This window comes from Balaenoptera borealis (genome assembly GCF_965194805.1).
Source record: "Balaenoptera borealis genome assembly, chromosome: 4".
NCBI lineage: Eukaryota > Metazoa > Chordata > Mammalia > Artiodactyla > Balaenopteridae > Balaenoptera > Balaenoptera borealis.
In genome coordinates, this window is record NC_138861.1 from 59,470,718 (window position 1) to 59,494,227 (window position 23,510).

At 44.0% G+C, this 23,510-nt stretch overlaps 1 protein-coding gene and 3 long non-coding RNA genes across 4 annotated transcripts in view; 2 read left to right on the plus strand and 2 right to left on the minus strand.

Annotated features, from left to right (window-relative positions):
- Nucleotides 1-23,510, minus strand: part of LOC309627970 — a 749,424-nt gene that overhangs the window by 267,902 nt on the left and 458,012 nt on the right. The gene's annotated exons all lie outside the window — the stretch shown is intronic.
- PARM1 (prostate androgen-regulated mucin-like protein 1) overlaps nt 1-23,510 on the minus strand; it is a 105,365-nt gene that overhangs the window by 8,666 nt on the left and 73,189 nt on the right. Inside the window, exon 3 of the mRNA XM_082390300.1 lies at nt 7,562-7,640. Coding sequence (XP_082246426.1) covers nt 7,562-7,640 — 79 coding nt within the window. The remainder of the gene's footprint in view (nt 1-7,561; nt 7,641-23,510) is intronic.
- The window catches only part of LOC309627965, a 37,987-nt gene that overhangs the window by 4,718 nt on the left and 9,759 nt on the right, over nt 1-23,510 (plus strand). The window lies entirely within an intron of this gene.
- Nucleotides 7,647-14,741, plus strand: LOC309627972. The gene is made up of 2 exons (XR_014244075.1): nt 7,647-12,344; nt 12,668-14,741. It is a non-coding gene; the product is annotated as an uncharacterized lncRNA (long non-coding RNA).

A 23,510-nucleotide genomic window follows, 5' to 3' on the forward strand; every position in this document is an offset into this window, starting at 1 on the left:
TTTGGTGCAGCTGTCACTGTCTCCTTTGTTTTCGTTGGTGGCTTTCTTTTTTTGATTGTCATTTCCCTGCCTGCCTTCTTTCATTTATTCATTGAAAAGTTATCACCGATCAGTCCTTATTTTGGGATTTGGGGAATACTTCAGTGAAGTAAGAGACAGAAATCCCTGTCCTAAGGGGGCTTACATTCTAACGGGGGAAGACACAATAAATAAGACATGAAAAATAATATGGCAGATGGTAATAAGTACAATAGAGGAAAATAAAGCAAGGAAGGGGAATGAGGGGTTCCGTATGGGAAGTGGGGATTGTAATTTTGAATATGGTGATCAGGAAAGTCTCACGAAGATGTCATTTGAGCAGACACATAAAGGAGATGTGGATGAGCCATGGGGATGCCTGAGGCAGACCCTACAGACAGAGAGAACAGCATGTGCAAAGGCTCTGGGGCAGAAGCAAACAACACATCTGTGTGGTAGCTACTGAACTATAATTTAAAAAAACTTCCTATATTGGGATGGTTTTAGATTTATAGAAAAATTGCAAAGATAGTACAAAGAATTCCCATGAGCCCTTCACCCAACTTTCCTTGACGTTAACGTCTGACATAACCATGGTCCATTAGTCAAAAGTAAGAAATTAACATTGTGAACTACCAATTTGAAGCTAAGAAATCTGTGACCATTAGTGGTGAATTTATTTGCCCACAGTTAATCATTGCAAGTTAGCGGCAACAGTTAGAGTATCATAATTAAGTATCTTTAAATAATCACCTTTACTTTGAAGGGGCAGGTAAAATTTATTTTATATTTTAAAATCATCTGCCAGTATCATACTGGCAGACACTCATCACAGAAAAGGCCTGCACATCGGAACACCTGCCTATTTGTCAACAAGTTCAGAGTCACGAGATAACTAAGGGAAGTCTATGGTTTAACAGATTTCCATCCTTTCCCCTTCTCTAAACCTAGTTTCTCCTGATCTGGAATAAACCAACACTGCTGCCGCACCCCAAACTTTCTTACCCAGAATCATTCACTCAGCCAGCAAGTATCTATAAAGCAACTCTTTTATGTCAGGTATTGCCAGGGGCTCTCTGTCCTTCTAGCGGAGGAGACTGGCGGTGGACGCAATGATTCCAGTACAGGAAAGTGAACAGTACAAAGGAGGCATGGGCAGCATGAAACTCACTGTGGAGAGGGTGAGGGTGGGAGCTTCCCAGAGAAGATCTCTTTTGAGCTAGACAACTTGGAATTAGCCAGATAAAAAAGAGGTGGGGCTTCCCTGGTGGCACAGTGGTTGAGAATCTGCCTGCCAATGCAGGGGACACGGGTTCGAGCCCTGGTCTGGGAAGATCCCACATGCCGCGGAGCAACTAGGCCCGTGAGCCACAACTACTGAGCCTGCGCATCCGGAGCCTGTGCTCCGCAACAAGAGAGGCCGCGATAGTGAGAGGCCCGCGTACCGCGATGAAGAGTGGCCTCCACTCGCCGCAACTAGAGAAAGCCCTCGCACAGAAATGAAGACCCAACACAGCCATAAAAATAAATAAATAAATAAATAAATAAAATTAAAAAAAAAAAAAGAAGTGAACCAAACACCTCTGGCCAGGGATCAGCATGTTCAAGAAAAACAAAGGCATGAAACAGCAGAGCATTATACCTGGGAAACTGTAGAGCCAAGTGTGTTTGGAGTGTTGGGAGGAAAGGGTAGAGTAGGGTTACTCAAAGTCTGGTCCTTGGACCAACAGCACTGGCATCACCCGTGAGCTGGTGAGCGCTGCCAGTGCATGGGCCCCACCCTCACACACTGAGCCAGAACCTATGGGGCTGAGACCCAGGAAACTGTGTTTTTAACAATCTCGTCCACTGGTTCTTTTTTTTTTTTTTTAATAAATTTATTTATTTTATTTATTTATTTTTGGCTGCTTTGGTTCTTTGTTGCCGTGCGTGGCTTTTTCTAGTTGTGGTGAGCGGGGGCTACTCTTTGGTGTGGTGCGTGGGCTTCTCATTGCGGTGGCTTCTATTGTTGTGGAGCACGGGCTCTAGGCACGCGGGCTCAGTAGTTGTGGCTCGTGGGCTCTAGAGCACAGGCTCAGTAGTCGTGGCGCACGGGCTTAGTTGCTCCGCGGCATGTAGGATCTTCCCGGACCAGGGCTCGAACCCGTGTCCCCTGCATTGGCAGGCAGATTCTCAACCACTGCGCCACCAGGGAAGCCCTCGCCCATGGGTTCTTATGCACATTAAAGTCTTGAGAACCACTGAGGTAGAGAATCAAGTCAACTAGACCTACAGAACGCCAGAAGCTGACCCGAAAAGGTCAACCTGTAGCTAACAAACTCTAGAAGATCTTAGACTTCATGGCTGGCTCTTTATGGGCCTAGTTTTTCAACCTAACAACAACCAGGAAGAATCCAGTTGCAGAAAATGTCATCACTAGAAAGACTTAAAGCAAAACAGGTGACTCCTACAAAGATGTCTTAAGAGCCAGGCCCTGTTGTGTCTACACATCAAGATCACATTTATTTTTGTGAAGGGAACAGCCGTGTTGTCTGTCTGGGTTACCAGCACACCTAATTATAGCAGTATCCACGTTGCTGGCGATAGCAGATACGGTCTCCTGCCCAGGAGATTATCTCGTGGCTGAACGCTTTTGAGCCAACTTAAACAAAACAGAACTGACTTACCTCATTCTTCAATCATCACTAATTAAAGACAACCTTCTGCTAGAGGCAGGCAGGGCTTTTGCTTTCTTTTAAAGTTGCCCTGGAATAAAGATTTCTCACGGATAGCTCCTATTAATGAATGTATAATGTGGATGCCACTTCACAGGCGTTCAGAAAAAGCACAATTGAAATTGCCAAGATGGAACATGGAAGTCTGCGCATCAACACGTAATTAGAAAACTGAGCTTCCGCGCCATCTTCCTCCTCCTCCACCTCTCCTCTCTCTTTTGAATCCCTGATGCCTACGGAACGGGGCTGCTGGTGGCTACAATTTACTGAGCACCTAAGTAGGAAGCGCATGGTGACAATTACAACGAGGACAGCAGCTGGCCCTTCCATGGCCCTCACTTCAACCCCGGAACTGCGTGTTTATCTGTATCATAGTTTAATCCTCATAACAAGCCTGAGTTAGGTATTAGTATTCTAGTCCTATTTTAAAAACAAGGAAACTGAGCGCAGAGTGATTAATGAACTTGCCCTAGAGTCCATATTCTTAACCACCATGTTATACGGTCTTTCCAGGTCATCTACATTCATTACTCTACTTCATCTTCAAGACAAACTTGAAAGATAGGTGTTATCAGCTCTGTTTTTGCAGGTGAAGAAATGAAGGATCAGGGAGATTATAATTTGCCCAAGGCCACCTAAATAGTAAGTAGAAGGGTCAGTATCGCACCTGATTGCAAAGTCCACGTTCCTCCCTCCACCCCACATTGTTGCCGGCTACAGTACGGGGGTGGATAGTAGAAAAGAGCCTTGGAAGGTTCTGGGCAGTTCATTTTTATAAACTGCATTCAAAAGTGGCTTAGGTTACAGAGAGATGAGGTCCTCCAGGCAGGAGATACCGTGACAAAACTAGGGGTCACGGATCCCTGAAGAGTAGGAGTGTGAAAACGGATGGCTGATCGGTTTACTGACGCCTTCAGAGGGAGCTAGAATTTGGGAAAGTGGTGAAACTCCTGAGCCACTGTTTAGCAGAGCTCAGAGCTCGCAAGGAGTGCCCTTTCTCTGGTGGTGAGGCTGCCCTTTCAAGCGGATCTTCTTTTGCCTTTGCCGGGACATCGGCTGGGCCTGGGGTGGTAGTCCGTGGTTGCAGGCCAGAAGCTAATGGTTCCCTCATGGGCTGTGATTTCAGTCACTTGCTGCTCCAGCCAAGTGAGCTAAAAAAACCACAGATAACATACCTCTATCATGTTATTGTTCTCAAAAATGTGGGACAATAGGAATGGAGGAAATTTCCAGCCAAGGCGAAACTCAACCTTAGGTACATACACACACACACACACACCCATGCACACACATTTGTCAATTGAGCCAAGTGTATTTTTGATGAATGATTAGTGGGGCTTTCCAAGAATTTGGCAAAATAACACCTGAAGGGGTTTTAGCACAGCCTTAAGATTCATGAGAGCTATTAACCTCCTTATGTTATCATTTTTCCAAAATAATTAACAGAGCAGCAGAAAGAGGTTTTACTTAGGGGGTTTCTGAACAGGGGTTTGATCACTTTATCCATCCTTAAGTTTGTAGTGCCAAAGATTAACAATCTTATATTTATACCATGGGGGCCTTTCTACATTAAGAGGGAGGAACTACATTACAGGAGAGAGAAGCAACGACTAGTTCAATTTAATCATTCACTGAATTTATCTAGTGTCGAGAATGCTTGGAGAAAAAATACACTTTAAATTTTTTTTTTTTTAATTAATTTATTTTTATTTTTGGCTGCCTTGGGTCTTTGTTACTGCGCGCGGGCTTTTCTCTAGTTGCGGCGAGTGGGGGCTACTCTTCGTTGCGGTTCGTGGGCTTCTCATTGGGTGGCTTCTCTTGTTGCAGAGCGCGGGCTCTAGGTGCACGGGCTTCCGTAGTTGTGGCACTCGGGCTCAGTAGTTGTGGCTCACAGGCTCTAGAGCGCAGGCTCAGTAGTTGTGGCGCACGGGCTTAGTTGCTTCGCAGCATGTGGGATCTTCCCGGACCAGGGCTCGAACCCGTGTCCCCTGCACTGGCAGGCGGATTCTTAACCACTGTGCCACCAGGGAAGTCCCTACACTTTAAATTTTTTAAGTAAAATGTTATACAATTTTAATCAGCACTCATTAGAACCAATTTTAATGGCATGCTAACAAAATTTTCCAAACCCAGTAAGTTCTGAGATGGCAGAACTGTGTCTCATGACTGATGTGACCCCATTGCTTAGAAGAGTTCCTGGCACCTGGCTAACGCTCAGTTACTATCTATTGAGCAGCTGTCCTACTGGCGTTCCTCCTAGCTGACCACTTTGACGATGACGATGATGATGGCAGTGCTATGTACTTGGGAAGCAGCATCCATTAATCCTTCCAACGATGCTACCAAGTAGTTACAATTACGGTCCTCATCTTACAGAGGAGGGAAGTGAGGGATAGTGAAGCTCTGTTACATGCCCAGGTGATGGTAGAACCTGCTAGAAAGTGGTAGGGCTAGGATTGGAACTGAGATCTCCCTGCTCCTGGAGTCTGAATTCTCAGTCACTGCTCTAGTCTGCCTGTCTGTCATCAGTGGTGGGCTTCAGGTGGTGAAATTGAATTCTTGCCTGGAGTCAAGAAGACGAGTCCTGAGGTTATTGTAACATCATTTCTGGCAAGTTTGTGGCGAGAGGGAAGTGTTTCTATTTTGTTCCATACTCTATGGAGGCATTTTTGGTGACATAGCCCTCACCACTGGTGATTCCACAATGTCTCTCAATTTTCTCTGTAAGTTCCTTTCTTTGAGCCCCACCCAGAATCTCCCAAACACAAAGAGAAACTCTGTTACAAAGTGGGAAATGAGGTACCCAGACTAGTTCATAAAAGCCAATTTAACTAATAATTAAAATACAGTGTATCTACCGTGATAAACTAGTAATTAAGCCAGATGGAAAAGGGTAGCATTCAGTAAGCTATAATTCATAATACTGTTTGATGCTCAAGGAAATATAGACTTAATGAAGAGAAAGATTGCTTTTTTAATTTGAAGACCTCTGGATCCTTTCATAAAGGCTTTTAGACACAGGTAATGCTGGCACTTTAATTCCGATTTCTCTTTGAAACCTGGCTTTCCTGTTCTTTATACCTTAGATAGGGGTGATATTACAAGGCACTCTCATACTTGACACCAGTCATTAGATTGATTTTGTTCATTTGCAGAACAAAAGATGGAGGGAGATAAAAGGGAAGGGGGAGGGGAGGGTTCCCCAGTGGGCTCGGGTGTGGGCTGGGGTGACCGGAGGAGATGAGAGAGGGCAGCGGAGGGGATGTGTGTGTAGAGATGAGAAACTAAATATGTGAGCTCCACGTGGGGAACCAGGACACGCCTCTTGAGAGAGAAGCACGGCTGTGATGAGAAAAAGTCAAGAGTGTGCATGTGTGCACAACCGTGCCTGTGTGGTTGTGTGTTCTTACGTTCAGTTGTGCATTTATTCAATTTATCGAGCATCTTTTTTATGCCAGCCCTGAGCTCACAGATAACGCTGGGTCCTCAGGCAGCTTACATTTTTGTGGGGAAAAGAGACAATAGACAAGCAAACAAACATATTAAAAAAACAAATAAAATCACATACAGTGGAAACAGCCAGGATGAAACTCATTGAGGCACTAGGAGAATAAATAACAAAGGCACCAAACTGGAAGGGAAGTCTCCTGGAGAATGTGACTTGAAAGCCACGTATGAGGAAGAACTCGAAGAAAAACATTTCAGGGAGAGGGACCAACAAGAACCAAGGGCCTGGAGAGACAAAGTACCTGGTGTGTTCTAAGAACTGGATGGAAAGCCAGTGTGACTGCAGCTCAGTGGTTAACAGGGAGAGAAATGTGTGATGAGCAAGAAGACGTGGCAGGGTGGGTCCATGAAGGAGCTCACGCCAAGCTGAAGGGTCAGTGTAATTCTAAGGGCAGGGGGAAAGCCACTGGGGGCGTTTGAGGGAGGGAGTGACAGGGCGAAGGGGCTTCCGCAAAGATGGGCCTGGCTGTTGGGAGGAGAACGCGTTGGGGGGTCAGGGACCAGGTGTGCTCATCACGGTGGCATGCGTCCCTCTGTCCCTGTTATAGGCACTGGGCAGACTGGGGAACCAGACAGCCACTTGCCTTTTGGCATTTTACAGCTGGAAGGACACTCAGCGTGAGTAACGTGGTTTTTGAGAGTTTTGATTGTACAGACGGTAGACGACAAAAGTGGAGGACTCAGCGAGTACTGCAACTTTCTCTTTGGCTAAAGAAAGTAAAAACTCAACTACCATCTGTGATCACATTCTTTTCATAAGAGAAAGGATATTTTAAAACCCAAACTATAAGGATATAGTCTCGGGGGGAAAAAAACCCAATTTTGTAGAAAACACTACACTTTGCTTGTATTTTCAACATTTTGCTTTAGAAGCGGTGAGAACCTCCTTCCAGGCTGGGTACACACTCCCACATCAGTGTTCTGAACATCAGTGTTTTGGAACCATTGAGCCTGCCTATCTCGCCCATTTCACAGGTGAGACAAGCTGAGGCTCAGGAGGCATGTGGCTTTCTCAGGGTGATGATGTGAGTTAAGGGCGGAGGGCCAAGGCCCCAAGTCCCCTCACTCCAGGTTCATTCTCCTTCCATTACATCATCACGCTGTATAGTCCGGATGATTTCTTCTGCTTTGCCAACTTTCAGATACTGCCCCATCTATTCCTGTCCAGGGTGCAGTACGCTGGCCATTTGCACTTCCCTGCCAAGATTTCTGAGAGCTGAGATACTTATCAAGAAACAAGAACTCAGCAAAACAGCTCACAGCCCAGAGCCTGATAAAAAGGAATTCCATTCTTTATAAAGAAGAGGAAGGTGCTGTCTTACCTGATCTTTAGATAGGCTGCAACTCCAAACACCAGCAACACCACAGCAATGACTGTCACCGTAATGGCGGCAATGCTCCCTGGGAAGGAGAAAAGGCACAGAAAGAAGATGAAGGAAGGGTGTTCATTCCAGATCATTCTGCAACGCAAAACCCAGGAGCTTAATTCTGTTATCAAAATGCTTCTCAGGCTAGGCTAAGTTCGGTAAATGGCCAATATTTATTAAGACCTTTTGGCTGGCCTTGAGTTCAGAAAACAGTTCACAGTAATCATTTGATCATTTTTTAAAGAATGCCACCAATCTGTTGCTGCTGCTGCTGCCGTCTGCAGGGGTAGTGGATTTAAAATCTCCTGAAGTACTATTTTCTTCTTTCATATGCTTTAGCTTGTCTTTCTAGCATTTGCAAAATATTGGAAGACCTAGGATGCTTAGTCAAGGGTCATGACAAAATAATGCTGTTGATTTTTTAATAAAGCAGAACCACAGCGCTGTGTCAGTAGTGTCCACTTCAAAAGGGTCATCTTGGTAGGAGATGCACTAATTTTAATGATGCCATCAAGTCAAAGCATTTTAAAAAAACACCTCTTTGGGTCATGTGTCCAGTTTTCAGCCCGGAAAGGTGACTCTGATTTTGTAGAGGGTAAAATCAAGTTTGGTGTACAAAATAAGGTCAAGTCTGGTAGGTAACGCTATGTTTTGTTTGTAGAAATAACCAGGTACAATTATAAAGTAACATGAATGTTTTATGGTGTAGTTTAAAATCTGTTTCCAAAGGCAACTATTAATGGGCAGTGAAAAAAGCAAAAAACAAAAAACCCTTTGAGCACACAGCCTTGTAAGAATAACCATACTGCTTCCAGAGATTACTACTTTGGGGCACAATGCTGTTTTTGTGTGAGTTGGTGGCTAATAATGTATATATTTCAGTTTTATTTCACCTCAGAAATACCAAGAATCAATTGGGCTTTTGTTTCCTCATAGTTAAAGTGACTTTTTGGCATTAAAGTTGGTACTAGGGACCCCATTTACTCGTTCAGGCCACCGAGAAATTATTTTCTACTTCAACAAATGAATGGCACTCTTAAACGCACTGGAAAGAGCATCAGATCTGGAGTCTGAATATGTGGATTCAAGTGTGGTTCTATCATTAGCTGTTTGACTATGGGCTAATCACTTAACCCTGTGGACCCATACACCATTCACCTGCTGTGACAGAGAAAGAAGAGCTATTCTACCGGCCCACATAATTTTAAGAAAATTAAATGAGGTGCCCTGTGCACCAAGCTAAAGTCCTATCCAGATATACCTTCCTGGACCAGTGCCCATCTTTCATGAACTACATCGCAAAGGTGATAGATCTGTCCCACATTTCTGGAGATTTACTATTTGTGGATGATTTTGCCACTTCTCCTTCTATTTTTTCCCCCTCTCTTATGAATGGCTTTTGTATATTGTTCTTCTCATTAGCCCTTCCACCAAAGGAATTAGAGCAGAGCTAAGAAGCGAATGAGTCTACTCATTAACTCTTTAGTAACTCCTGCAAAGGTTTGGGTGAAAGAAGGCTACAGGAGACATTCATGCCCCCGCTGGTTATAATTTCTAAAAGGCCAAGGAGGTATTGCTAACATTGAGACTAAGACCAGAGCTTGATGTGTCTACACAGACCGACCATAATGTACCATTTTAGAGCTTCCACACTTCTGGACACTCACACGCCCATCTCTTTGCTCCTAGAATCCTTTAGGGCCAGATTGGTATAATTATCAGTACAGTTCTCTTTCCCTTTTTACTATTGTCAAGGTAGAATTATGGCACCGAACACTCAAATATGCAGGCTGGATCAAGTAGAGAAAGTTTGGGGTCAGTCCCCTTATGGATAACCTCTACTCTGCACTTAGCTTCTCAGCCTCCAAACTGCGCTGAAATTAGAACAATTCAAAGTTCACTGAAGCCTCTTAACAGCTCTTTTAAGAACTTGTGAAATAAGGATTATTACTGCAAGGTAAGGTGATGGGCGTATTTCAAGATTCAAAAAGATACACTGATTGCAATTAGGAGCTTTGAAAACTGACCTTTAATTTCCTCCTTTCAAAAAAATGGGAGGAGAGAAAGAATGTAGTTGATTTCTCTATAAGACCCTTATTTCTTGCCCCAGGATACATTTAATTTAGGAAATCACAGGTTTGTCCTTCAGAGTTTCTTCCCTAACTCTAGGCAGTTGGATCTCCTCCAACTCTGCGATTTACTGGATATATTTAAATACCACCTCTACCGAAGATAAAACAGGCAGTTCCCCAACTCAAGTGCTTTTTTCTTTTGAAACAGCAAGTAGTAGAATGACCGGCTTCCTCTCCATGGGACTGGTGGCTGCCTGGCCCTCGGTGTAGACCAGTCTTCAAACAGGGCTCTTCAAGGCCACCCTTCTTGTTCGCAAGGGACAGCCGTGCAACAAGAGCTGGAATTAGTGGGTGATTTCCCTCCATGGGCCCTTGAGGGCAGCTGAGCGAAGGGGCGTTTCTGAGGGTTCATATTGCCCAAAAGGAGGCCAAAACGTGTGACGTAAAATAGATGGTACTTAAATATTCGGGCCACCTCATTAACTATTCTGCCACCCACCAGCTCTTCTCAGAGGGTGCCACCGTGGGGGCAAGGGTCTTCTGGAACTAGAAGGCCTTCATCAGGCCCCCAGCCTGGGAGGGCTTGTGTCCTAAGCTCGCTTTCACCTCCAGGGCAGCTGCCGCCCTCGGAAGCAGCCGGGAAGTTCATGCTGGGAAGTTCCACGCCTCAGGGCATCGTGGTTCCAGCATCTGAGGGAGTTGCTGAGCTGACAGTAGCCAGGGTAGCACGACTTTATGCGGGAACCATAAAGGCCTGATTTCCTCCTTGTGAAAACAAATGCCATTTCCCCCTGAGTTCTGTTTAAAGTAAACTGGAATTCCCTTTCTCCTCGTACTCCTTCTTCTTTGGAGGCAGGGCGGGGAGAGGAAAGATGAGGAAGGTGTGGCTAGGGCCGGGAAGCTCTGCCCTATGAGGAAGGTGTGTACGCTGGGTGGGCAGTGCCCTGGGGATGGGGGATGGGGAGCTGGCTGGCATTTCTGTCTTCCTCATCTTCCCTGTTGGCACGTGTGAGTTTCAGACTGGGTGTGATTTATGCTGTAAAGCCCTGGAACCAGAAGAAATTAAGAGAGAACCGGAGGAAATTTATGTATTTTTTTCTAAGCCGAGATGCCAGAATATTCCACTGTGCCAACACGTTCTGCCTGACCAGAGGGCTGTTGAAGAGCCATGAGCCAAAGCCTCCTTGAAGTCTGGGTCTCTCTGATGGGGTTTCTCAGGGGGCCATTTCCCCACTTTCATAACAACTCAGAACAAAAAAACAGAACAGGCTAAAGAATGATCTGTTCTACACTTGTGGGTGGTTACTTCGGTCTGGTGCTGGGCCAAGAACTTTACAGCTCCCGTCTCATTGAATTCTCTTTATGAGATGAAGAGAATGATTCCCATTTGATGGATGAGCAAGTTAAGGCTCAGGGAGATTTAAGAACTTGATTCAGGTTTTATAAGCTGGTAAATGATTAAGCTGTCATTTGAACCCAGGACTATTTCCTAGGTTTTGTATGTTTAATCATTAATATACTGGTGACATCCCTGGCCCTTTTCTCAGCTTGGCCAGCTCCTACACTTTCTTTATGACAACTAAATATCAACCCTTCTGGGAAGCTTTCCTGACACCCCCAAGCAAGTTGTAGTGTTGTTGTGTGTTCTCAGCTCTTTGTGTCTGCTTCTCTTAAGCACTCTGTGTTGTATTTATGAGCCTCCCCAGACAGATTCTAATCATATTCATCTTGCATCTTACCCCCCTTCTCCCTGAACTTTCCACACTGGGCACAGTCTCTAGCCCATAGTGGGTATTTAAATTATTTTTTTAAATGTTGAATGATTAAATGTAATATTCGCAAAAAAAATAAAAAAGGTAACTGGCAGTTTTTGAGACCAGTCACTGTGCTAAGAAGGTCCCCAAGCAGCAGTCTCTCCACCTGTCCATCGTGGAACCCCTGCTCCAGGTCTTACCTCAGCATCTACTCCTATGACTCTACAGCTCTGGTCCAACCGCCCCAGCGTGTGCTTGCGAGTCCCCATGGACGACTGAGCTGGAGGAGAGTTATTTTAGGACTCTCTGTCTGAATAAAGTCAGAAAATATCCTCGAAGTAACCAGAACAAAATCCCAGAAGCCCACGCTTCTGGTTGGACCTGGTCAGACTACCCGAGGGAGAGGGTTTCCCTGGAGGGCATCACTTGCCCTGCTTTGTTCTGTGCCCCTGCAGTCCTGGAATAAACTATGACATCACTTGCAGGCTCTCTCCCCCGTCCCCAACACCTGCCTCTCTTTACTACGCTCAGGCTAGTCCTTCGCAGACACAGGACGTCCTCCACACTCAGAGGGGACTCTGCTCCTGTGCAGACTACCTCCCCGTCACTTGTCCTAAAGGTGCCCTCCTGTCTTCCTGGGCTTAGCAATGTTCCCAAACCTCAAATGTTCCCCTGGGGACTCTTCTCATTGAGGGATTTCCCCCCATTTTAAACATGAAAGAAACGTTTCATCTGACCCCTTTGGCAGGATACTTGCCAATCATATCCAAAAATGAGAATATTAGGATGTGATAGGATGAACCCGAACGACCTCCGAAAGAGCTTTCCTAGGCTCTTTAAAAATGTTATCGCTCTGAGAGAGCCGGGTACAGGGGAGGTGATGGTGGGGTGTTCTCAGGATGACAAAAGAAGGTGAGTTGGGCTTCCCTGGTGGCGCAGTGGTTGAGAATCTGCCTGCCAATGCAGGGGACACGGGTTCGAGCCCTGGTCTGGGAGGATCCCACATGCCGCGGAGCAACCGGGCCCGTGAGCCACAATTACTGAGCCTGCGCGTCTGGAGCCTGTGCTCCGCAACAAGAGAGGCCGCGACAGTGAGAGGCCCGCGCAGCGCGACGAAGAGTGGCCCCCACTTGCCGCAGCTAGAGAAAGCTCTCGCACAGAAAAGAAGACCCAACACAGCCATAAATAAATAAATAAATAAATAAAAATTAAAAAACAAACAAACAAAAAAGAAGGTGAGTGTCTTGCTGCTATCTGTGGATGACTTCTGAACTCCGTCTCCTTGGGAATTCATCAGTCAGGCTTGTTTAGAATGCACGTGTAAATGCTTTGACCAAGTTCCTAGGTATGCGTGTGTGCGTCTCATCTATTTTGAGAAGTCTTCAACAAACCTCTGGACTGTTTTTCTTGCTCTTTTCTTTCTTCTTTCCTGTCTAGAGAATAGGTAAGAAACGGACAATAGGAGCAGGTGGCCACTTCAGAGAGCGTGGTGGCTCCTTCAGTCAAGGTCACCAAGAGGAAAGGAACATTCTGTCTCAGAGGAATTCTTCCTCTTTAAAAGCATGTGTCTGCGCATGTGCCAGAGGACGGAACTGGGTGACTGGTGAGGAAAGGGGCTAGAGGGTTGACATCTGTATGTGCCCCAAATCCTTCTTTATTACACTAAGGAAAGGCTCTTCCCTCTTTACAGCAATAGTCTCACATCACAACTCCTTCCTCCAAACCACAATGTAATAAACAACAACAAGAATAATAAATGATAGCAACCGACGCTTTACTTGCTCTGTGCCAGGGACTGTTCTATGAACTTCACCTATTTCAATTCAAGTAATCCTCACGAGAGCTCTGTTAGGTAGGTCCTCTTGTTATCTCCATTTTACAGATGAGGAAACTGAGGCACAGAGAAACTAAGGGCCCAGAGCCCATGGTTGGTAATTAGAGGGACCGGGGCACAAGGGCTGGCTCCAGAGTCCATGCTATTACCTGCTGGGCTCTCCGGCCGCCTGGACCTCAGTGTTAGATCCGCGCCCACTTGCAGATAAAACCCGCCACTCTGGCACATCCCGTCTGCCTTCAGCTGACTGTCCAGGAATCAGGGCCCAACTTGGGGCCATGTGGGGTTTTGGGTACTCATATGGGTGCTGGTGAAGGTGGGTCAAAGCTCAATGATTCTGGTTAACTGGGAGGAGGACTAGTTAGGAGCAGACAACAGTCAGTACAGCCACCTAAGAAGGGCCATGTCATTGGTTTCTAGCGTGTGTTGTGGTCCAAAACACTGCTGGGAGTGTCGCCTAAAGCTTATCTCGCAGCATATGCAATACCACGGGATACATGGGGGCTGCGATTTGCTTTGGGGCGTGTGTCTGTTGGCGTGTGCACGCATGCGTGTGCATGTAGGCTGTGATATGGGGGAGAAAAAGTGAAAATGAAAGTCTCCGTGTTTGAATACTGTCACCTAAGTGGATCCTAATTTTACCATTATTGAAGGTCGCTTTGACTTCTGGCCTTGAGTGCTGCTTTGATTTTACTCCTGTTTTTCCTCCCACTCTATCCCACACCAGAGGAAACTAAGCTTATCTCCCTCTGACCTCAAATCAATCTCACAAGCCTCTCCTGACTGAGCTCCCCGGGCTCCTCTTGAGCTAGGATGGTGCAGGTGGAGAGAAGCAACAGGCAGGGCTCTGAGGTTTCACTACCCAGTGGTGGAGACAAGACTCAGGCCTGGGGACCGCACAGGGGAGTGTAGCATTGAATGGACAGACAGGTGGGTACTTAAGGTGGGAGGTGGGTGGTACCAAACTCTGTATTTCTGCCTCTAACTTGCGGGAGGATGTGTGTCTATAAAAGCCAGAGTAGGGAAGAGGTGGGAATGAAACTGTTCTCTAAAGGATGGGCTGAACTTGGACAGAGAGCAACAAAATTTTTAGGCAAGAACCAGCTAGATGGAGGTACATATATACAACGGAATATTACTCAGCCATAAAAAAGAATGAAATTGGGCCATTTGTAGAGACCTGGATGGACCTAGAGACTGTCATACAGAGTGAAGTAAGTCAGAAAGAGAAAAACAAATACCATATCCTAACAGATGTATATGGAATCTAAAAAAAAAAAATGGTTATGAAGAACCTAGGGACAGGGCAGGAATAATAAAGACACAGATGTAGAGAATGGACTTGAGGACACAGGTTAGGGGGAAGGGTAAGCTGGGACGAAGTTAGAGAGTGGCATGGACATATATACACTACCAAATGTAAAATAGATAGCTAGTGGGAAGCAGCCGCATAGCACAGGGAGATCAGCTCGGTGCTTTGTGACCACCTAGAGGGGTGGGATAGGGAGGGTGGGAGGGAGAAGCAAGAGGGAGGGGATATGGGGATATATGTATATGTATAGCTGATTCACTTTGTTATACTGGAAAAACTAACACACCATTGTAAAGCAATTATACTCCAATAAAGGTGTTAAAAGAAATTAAAAAATAAAGGACATTAAAAAGAAAAAAAAATAACTGATTTTTCTGAAAGTGTAGCTATTTGTTAAATTGAACTTTATAAGTAGTTATGATGCAAAATTAAAACTCCTTTATAAGGCATACAGCTTGCATGCAAATATGATACAGAACTGTTTTTAATTAGCACAATCTAAGTTTGTCTCTGTGTTAGTCCTTCTCTCTGCTGCCCCATCCCTTCAAATCTTTAAATCATTAAAGTACTGCTTAATCATTTCTTTACACAGTGGCAGAGGTAAACTTTATTAAAATTAGTCAAATATGACCACAATTGGAATCTTTTACTTCATGTTTATACTATTTCTTAAAAGCTAGTTAGTTTGCAGAATTGGTCAGTGGGCAGACTTGGGATTCAAACTTTGGGCAGGATCCCTAATATCTATACTTTTCCACTTCCTGTAATCAGAAGCCCTGGTTTGGGGACTGGCTTTACTTTTATCTAAAAGCATTCTACCTACTTGGGTAGCATATAGGTAAAAAGGTATACTAGAAACACAAATCTCTGTTGAGATAATAAAAGATTTGCATTCATCCAAGCAAGTGTGTGTTTCTTTTTTCTTCATTTCTCTCTCCTGCAGGCACATCAGCTGTACTTTAAGGATGCAGGGAGCACAGGTTTGTAATCAATGCCAAACAGGGCACACAAGTCGGCACAGTTCCTGGTTACCATGGTTTTAAAATTTCCTTACTTCACTTACAATTACAATCTTTCCCAACACAAATGAAGCCTCTTTCCCACCTGGAATTTTTTATAACTACCTGTTTAGGTCGCCCAACCCCAGCTCTCGTTTGACACCTGTAATGTAAACTAGGCTGGGTTTCTAAGAATAGCAAACAGCGCTCCTCATCCCTTCCCTATAGCATCCTGACAAGCCGATGGCCACACATCAGCTTCCCATCAACATCACGTCAGGCAGCATTCCTCTCATTCAGTGCTCTCCAGACCAAAAGGAGCCCACAGGGAGTAAGGATTCTTCCCGAAACAGGGGTGACTCCTACATCTGTATGCTATTAACAGACTCTCCTTAAAGACTGAATTCAGTCTTGGCTTAACAACAGTTCTCAGGGGACATCTCTAGTATTGTGCCAAGAACAGTAATAAAAGCATTAAGAAAAACAATCGTGGTCATAAAAGTCTCAGCAGCCATCCTTTACTGCAGTTCCCTGTGCCAGGCACTGAGCTAGGCAGAGCGGGGTAGGTATCTTCACGTAGGAGTTTAGCAAAAGCAGTTAACAAAAATCTATTCAACTGGTTAGTATGCAGAAATGGGATTCAACCTTTGAGGCTGGATTCCCCAAACTTATGCTCCTCTACTTTCTGTGACCAGAAGACCTGGCGTGAAGACTGGCTTTATACACGCACTAGCTGAATAGTCTTGGGCAAGTCACTTTACTCCTTCCCGCCTCTATGGCCTCATTTGTGTCCCTATCTCTACCTGTAAAGTGAGAATTCGTTCAATCAGTCACACAACTGATGTTTATTGTTTACTATGTGCCCAACTTTGATGAATCACTTGGTTCCTCTCAGAGTGCTTTTACAAATTAAACAGTGTATTTAAAATGCTTTGTCCATCATGAAGTGCATTACAAAGGTCTCAGTCTCTGGGCGTCTCTTATCCATAAAAACTGTGAAGCCAGGAAGAAACTTGAATCCAGAAAAGATCTGAGCCAACCCTAGTATTCGAAATGATTGCGGATCTCAAGCTCAAGTTTTGCTTCCAGCCTGATCATGACCAATGGAATAATGTAATTTTACTGTTGAAGGGAAATTAAGAAGGTTCATTGCCTCTAACCCCTTCACTTTACAGATGATAACATAGAAATTAAGAGATTTGGTTGAGATCAGACTTCATCAGTGGCAGAGCTGGGACTAGATACCTTTGAATTCTTGGTTTGCCTTCTTTTAAATTTTCTGCTTCTTGGTCTTACCCCAAGTAAAAGCCTTAAGGCACTGATAGCTGAGGCAATAAACAAAAACAAGACCCCATCCTCTACGTCACGACAATGTTTTCAAAATTCAAACATCTCTATATCACTCTCATGATTTTTGCCATGTCCACATCAACTGATGCTATTATTTTCTTAATATCTGTCTTTAAATTAAATTATTTTTCTTTAGATACTGACTACATATAGCCACACCCTAAGCAATGATAGCTATGAAATCATGAGTTTGATGTGCTATTTTAGTTTTTTTTTTCAAATTCATATTGAAACAAAAGCGTAGTTTTTATTAGAATAAAAAAGGTTCATCCTCTTGCATACTACCTGTGTAGGGACTTAAATCATACTTTTGGGAACACTGCTCCCACGAACCAAATTTTCACAAAGAAACTCAGGGTGAGATGCTGGATTAGGGGTAGACCACAGCCCTCAGATCCCCTGGAGGAGGCCAGGAAGAATGGAGGGCAGAGAGTCGGGGTCATCAGGGCCAGTGTCAACACCTGTCACTACTTTAGGGAATGTGGCAGCTTCCTGAATACTGCTTCTTGGTGGAGGCCAAAACAGGGGAAATGTGGCACAGAAGGGACAGCTGTCCTGACTTACCTGACCCCCGGGGTAGCAGTGCAGACATGAACAGAGACTGTATTTCTAAGACCATGATGCTAACTAAGCCCTGATGATTCTCCCTAAACATGCTTCGTGTCAGTTTCTGCTTCTCATTCTTTCCTGCAGGGCAGATTCACAGTGCCTGGCTTTAGAAGCCTATCATAACTCTTTCAAAATTACCTTATATAATAAATGTAATTCAGCCTGGGCTGAATTATAACCTGTTCTGGGCTGAGAGAACCACACCCTGACATGAGTGGGGATCTCAGTTCTGAGTCAGACCTACCCTAGACCTCTTGAGGGATGGAGGGACAGTGTTGGAGAGATTTCTGGGGAATAATTATTAAAAAAAGATCAGAGAATCCCCTCTACTGTTTGTCCTGGATGAGGAGAAGTCTCCTTCTCCTCTTGTGAAAATTCTGATCTACAGTGTGAGTGGGTGAGCAGTATCATGTTAGGTCATCAAATCCTTTGACTGAAGGACAAAGATATTTCTATTCAGGAGTCAAATCAGAAAGAGGGAAAGAAATCCTGACATCTCTCTGCTATCGGAGTATCTTGAATGCAATTAGCCTTGAGAGTATCAAAAAGATACTGGAAACCCTGAAAACCTGGGGGGTTTCCAGTTGGGGACACTAGCTGTGTGGCAGTGGGAAGGTGGAGGTACGTATCGGCTGAGAAGTCAGCCTTTTGTAGCCTCTGACTTTCAACTTAAGAGGCCAAGTTGGGGATCTCAACTCTGAAGTCATCCCTTTGCAAATTCCCCACAGAGAGGGGAGAATCATGCATCGCAGGTACCATTTACCTCCATGAAGACAGAAAAAGAAGGTTTTTTGGTTGTTCTCTTTAGTATTTCCTCGATCTCTTCAGTATTCCAGTGATGAAAATGAGACATGACCACAGATAAAACAATACTGAAGGGGAAAATAAACCAGAAAAATTGGTATATGCCCTTTTTGAGACTCATCTAGTCTGCAGGTGAAGGCTCAGACCCCTTTGAGGTTCATCAGCCTTGGCAAGTAAGGCCTTCCATGCTGGCATTTTCTTGGTTCCAAGGACACGGCAAGAAGGAAGGGAGGAACTTCTTAGGGCCCAAGACAGAGTCCTAACTCTGTTTGCAATGATAAACTTGCAGTGTGCAGGTTTATCATTTTTTTGTCATGGAAAAATGACTCTCGGCTGGGGAGCAGAGAGTCAGTTTCAGGTCACCTGTCTCAACATCTTGACAAAGGGCAGCGACACTATAATTACTGCAGCCCAAGGACTTGGGGATCTCTGTGGAACCATTAGTTAATTTAGCTTTGCCTCCATGTAATTAATCACCTAGGCAAGGTAGGAACCTGCTTTTGGAGACTGTATTTTACCAAGCTTTAATTTCTCCCAGACTCAGGATCCCAAGGTTTTAGAGTTAAAAACTTTGGAAAGAAAATAATTTCCAAACTTTGATGCCAGTTAGGGGAAGAAGGCAACCTCCAGCTCTTAATCCTCCACTGTCAGGTGCAAGTGGAGCCTGGACAAAATCCTGTAAGCTCAGCTTTTGTATCCTCCCTCCTCCATGATTTATCTTCTCCCAGCTAGAAATCTCTAGTTGTATGCACTCTTTAACCCTTATCTTTGGATTTTCCAAGTTTCATGAAAGTGCTACTACTTCCAATGTGAACATAGTTACTTTTCTCTTTCACACTTTTTAGATTATCCTTTTCTGTATTGTGTTATAGGCAGGTGCTAAAATGGATCTTGATTACCTAATATTTACAGTAATAATCCTTTTGGGAGTCTTGAAGTGTTGTCACAAACATTTTATTTTTTCAAGTTAAAAAAAACCGAAGTTGGGGCTTCCCTGGTGGCGCAGTGGTTGAGAATCCGCCTGCCAATGCAGGGGACACGGGTTCGAGCCCTGGTCTGGGAAGATCCCACATGCCGCAGAGCAAGTAGGCCCGTGAGCCACAACTACTGAGCCTGCGCGTCTGGAGCCTGTGCTCTGCAACAAGAGAGGCCGCGACAGTGAGAGGCCCGCGCACCGCGATGAAGAGTGGCCCCCGCTTGCCACAACTAGAGAAAGCCCTCGCACAGAAACGAAGACCCAACACAGCCAAAAATAAATAAATTAATTAATTAAAAAAAAAAAAAGCCTCACACCGACGGTTGGTCATCCTAGACCAATAAAATCATTAAAAAAAAAACAAAAACAAAAACAAAACAAACAAAAAAAAACTGAAGTCTAGAAGAGTCAAACTCTTGTTGGTAACCACACTGAGAATTAGGGACCCAACTGTAATAATAAGAGCAGCCAACATTTATTTAGTGCTAACTATGTAAGGGACTCTTTATATACTTGTCTCATTTAATTCTAAAAAGAATCCTATAAGGCAATTATAGTACTATTATTACCCTCATTTTACAGATGAGGAAAATGTGACACTCAGTGATGAATAAACTTGCCAGGTCATCCATCTAGTAAATGGCATTGGTGAGCTGTGAACCAGGCAGTCTGATGCCAAAGTTTGTACTACAAGTAACATTCTTATCCTCCTAGAGCCTGGCTTTGAAATGACCCCATAATTTCACCAAACAGAAACATGGCAAAGTGTTTTTGATGGCCCACTTCCATGGACTTACTGAGATTTTATGACTTTAACCTAAGTTCACCTTAAATTTTGAGCCCGTGTTCTATCCCTGAAGGCCTGTGGGTCTGATAATAAAAGCAAGATACTGTTAAATAAAACTCTGTCTCTTACTGGCCGATATTTTTCTTTCCCAGGACCGGAGAACAAGGCATACCGAGGACAATATCAACTTAGTATCCATTATGTGTTCTCCTCGTGCAATACTCCTGACTCAACCCACTTCAGGGGGGGAGTTCTAGAACCTTTTCTGAGGAACACAGTGGGTTAGTGCTGATCTGGTCTCACTTTCCTGTTATTATTTTGAACGAAAAAGACATGCTCTTCTGAGTCAGAAGATTACAGTAAGTTCAGTCTGGATATGGAATCGGGAATATTCCAACCAGTTTTCCCAGTGAGCCAACAAGCCATAGATGCATTTATGATATCAGCAGCTGTGCTTACAAGCTAAATTCCACTTTCTCAGTGAAGTATTTCCAAAATCACTTTAGTCATATGTGACTAGTGAAAATATTTGAAGCAGAAAAAAAGGAAAGTGTTCCATGGAGACAAACTCTCTAAATGTAATGAAAGGAGAGACGAAGTATGTGATGGCGTTGCATTGCTACTATATGACAATACCAGTGGTAACTAGCTGATTTTATTACCTTGCCATGTATTTTTCAAAGGATATTTTGGAAATATTTTAAAACCAGATTAAGATTTAGGCAGTAAAAGTAAACCAAAGGAGAAATAAAAGTAGTAGAGACAAGAATGTAGAATATCTTTTTTTTACCTGAAATATTATCTGACAGTTGGAGCTCCTTATGGGAGTTTACTTGGTGTGAGCAAGCTTAGAGGTTTAGCTTAAGTTTAAAGAAATTGGGCACAAAAGAAAAAATGTGAGTGAGGATTTATAATACATACCCTTGTCAGCCTTGCAGTTCATGTGGACCAAAGACAGGAGCCAGCATGATGGGAAAAGAGAGATGTGGTGGGATTATGAGAGCTTTGACATGAGAATGAGAGCGAAGAGAAGTGGGTGAATTTGGGACCTACTAAGAGTTCAAACCAACAGTTCTCGGTGATGGAAAGAACACAGAGAGGGAAGGAGGGTTGGGCTAAAAGATGTTGGCACCATTCACTGTTAGAGGCCAGGCCTGGGCATGTCATGACTTAATATTTGTAAAACTGAGTCTAAGATAGATACAATATTTTTTAGGATTATTGCTTTCTGATATATTTTGGGCAATCTGGAAGAATCTGATCAATAAATGTTTAATGTTCTTTTACGTTTTTTTGTTAAATCCTCATTTCCCCCTTTAATATATTTTGAATAGATCATCGAAATATAATGGTCATTAACTTACTATTGTATTACTTACAATACATATATATTTTTTTTACTCCTAAAATCTTTCTATGAATACTTTAAAAATGATTCTTCCCCCTTTTCTAGGAGTTAATTCATTTTTCAAACCTATATTTATCCTAAGAGCTGGTCTGGAATAAGAAGGTGTTTTGACAGCTGAAAGTCCCTTGCAGGTATGGATGCGGAGGGGATTAGATATCTGTGCCTGCCTGGTGTCCTTTCTTTCAGGGTATTTATTAGCACAGTTCATACTGAATAAATCTGGAGTCAGACTAGCAAATTAAAGTTCAAAGGCCTTCACCCGTTTTCACAATTATGAGTCCTTCTCTTTGTAATGGAAAGCATAGGACAGCATAAGACCAGGGGCCACTTGGATTTTACAGACAAAAGAGAATACCCAGTCTGCAACCAGCCGAGTGACTATCATTTTAAAGTTTGCATATGTAGGAATTGGGGACGATTCGAGTATAATTTGGGGTGCGGTATCAGTTCATCCCTTAAGCATTCACACGGCACCGTTCAGTTCAGTTCAGGATGTCACAAACATACTGTAGTCATAGCTTCCACCCTTGAAGAGCTCTGATTTAATAACCCAGCCGATCCATATTTAACACATCACATCTCTCTCTCTTTTCCTTTAAAAGCGAAACAAAAACTGAAAAACGAAAATGAAAACTCGTTTCTTCTGCACAGCTGCTTTCGGATGGCTGCGGCTACCACCTTCTTCTCCTCCCATCGGGAAGCCCCACCCCTCAGGCCCAGCTGGCAGCCCTGGGCGTTTGACAACATCCCATGCGGCTCATGTCCACAGCAGGTCTGGAGGCCGTAGGTCCTTCCCAACTTTTCATTTCTACGAATTCAGCTAGGATGGGTACGGTGGAAGGAAGACCTGACTTAGGGTCACTCAGGAGAACTGAATTTGAATCCTGGCCTGGTCACTCAAGTGAGGACTTAAGTCACCAAACAGGTGCCTGTTTTGTCACCTGCAGCAGAGATCCCATCCAGCTCACCTCGCTGGAATGTTCTGAAGATTAGATGGAGGGTTACCTGTGTAAGTCACGAGCCCAGTTCTTAGAACACGTATATTCTCAGTAAGCCTCATATGAATGTGAATCTCATTCCTTCTGCCTTGGATAATTCTAATAACCAATTTTTGTGGTATGATAAGCCAACAACAACAACAACAAACCCTCTGGAAGATTGTCTCTCTTGTGTTCAGATTATAGTGAAGAGCGCTTAAAGTCAGAGTAGCTAAATGACATGGTCTGTCAGTGACAATGGCCAACCGGAAACCAGGTATAAACCGGTCTACGTGTTACCAGTCCTGAACTCCCTGCAGTTTACGTACATGTACTCCTGCCAGTTGAATATTCTTAGGTATAATTCTGAACATTTTCTGCCTCTGATCGAAAGCCTTTGGTGACTATCAATGGCTTGTCAAGTAAAGTAAGTTGTCTCATCCTGCTACCCAGGGTCCTCTAACACTTGTCCTGAAATCTTCCTTCTGGCTTCTTCTGCAATGTCCTCCTCCACACATCCTGGGATCCATCCTGGGATCCACAGGCTACTTGCCATGCTGTGTACACGCGACACTGTAAACTCCACAAGGGTGGCGACTGTCTCATTCATGGCCAAAGCCCCACTGTCTAGCCAGATGCCTGACTCACAGTGAAAGCTCAATAAGAGTTCGTTGAAGATGATGGACAGTCTTCATTATGATAAACACAGTAACAGTGATAATAGCAATCACAATAGCCAAATAATAACAATAATGATGATGCTGATGATAGTGGTAAATAATAGTAAAATAACAAGCATAGACATCAACAGAGTCATTGCTCAACAGCCGCTATGCTGTACATAGACCCTCGCCGGGTCTCTCCGGTGAGGGTGTGGTGAGTGGTGAGATCAGTTACAGGGGTATTTAGTTTCCTATCTCAACTAAACTTTTTTTTTTTTTTTTAAAGTTATTTATTTATTATATTTATTTTTGGCTGGATGGGTCTTCATTTCTGCGTGAGGGCTTTCTCTAGTTGTGGCAA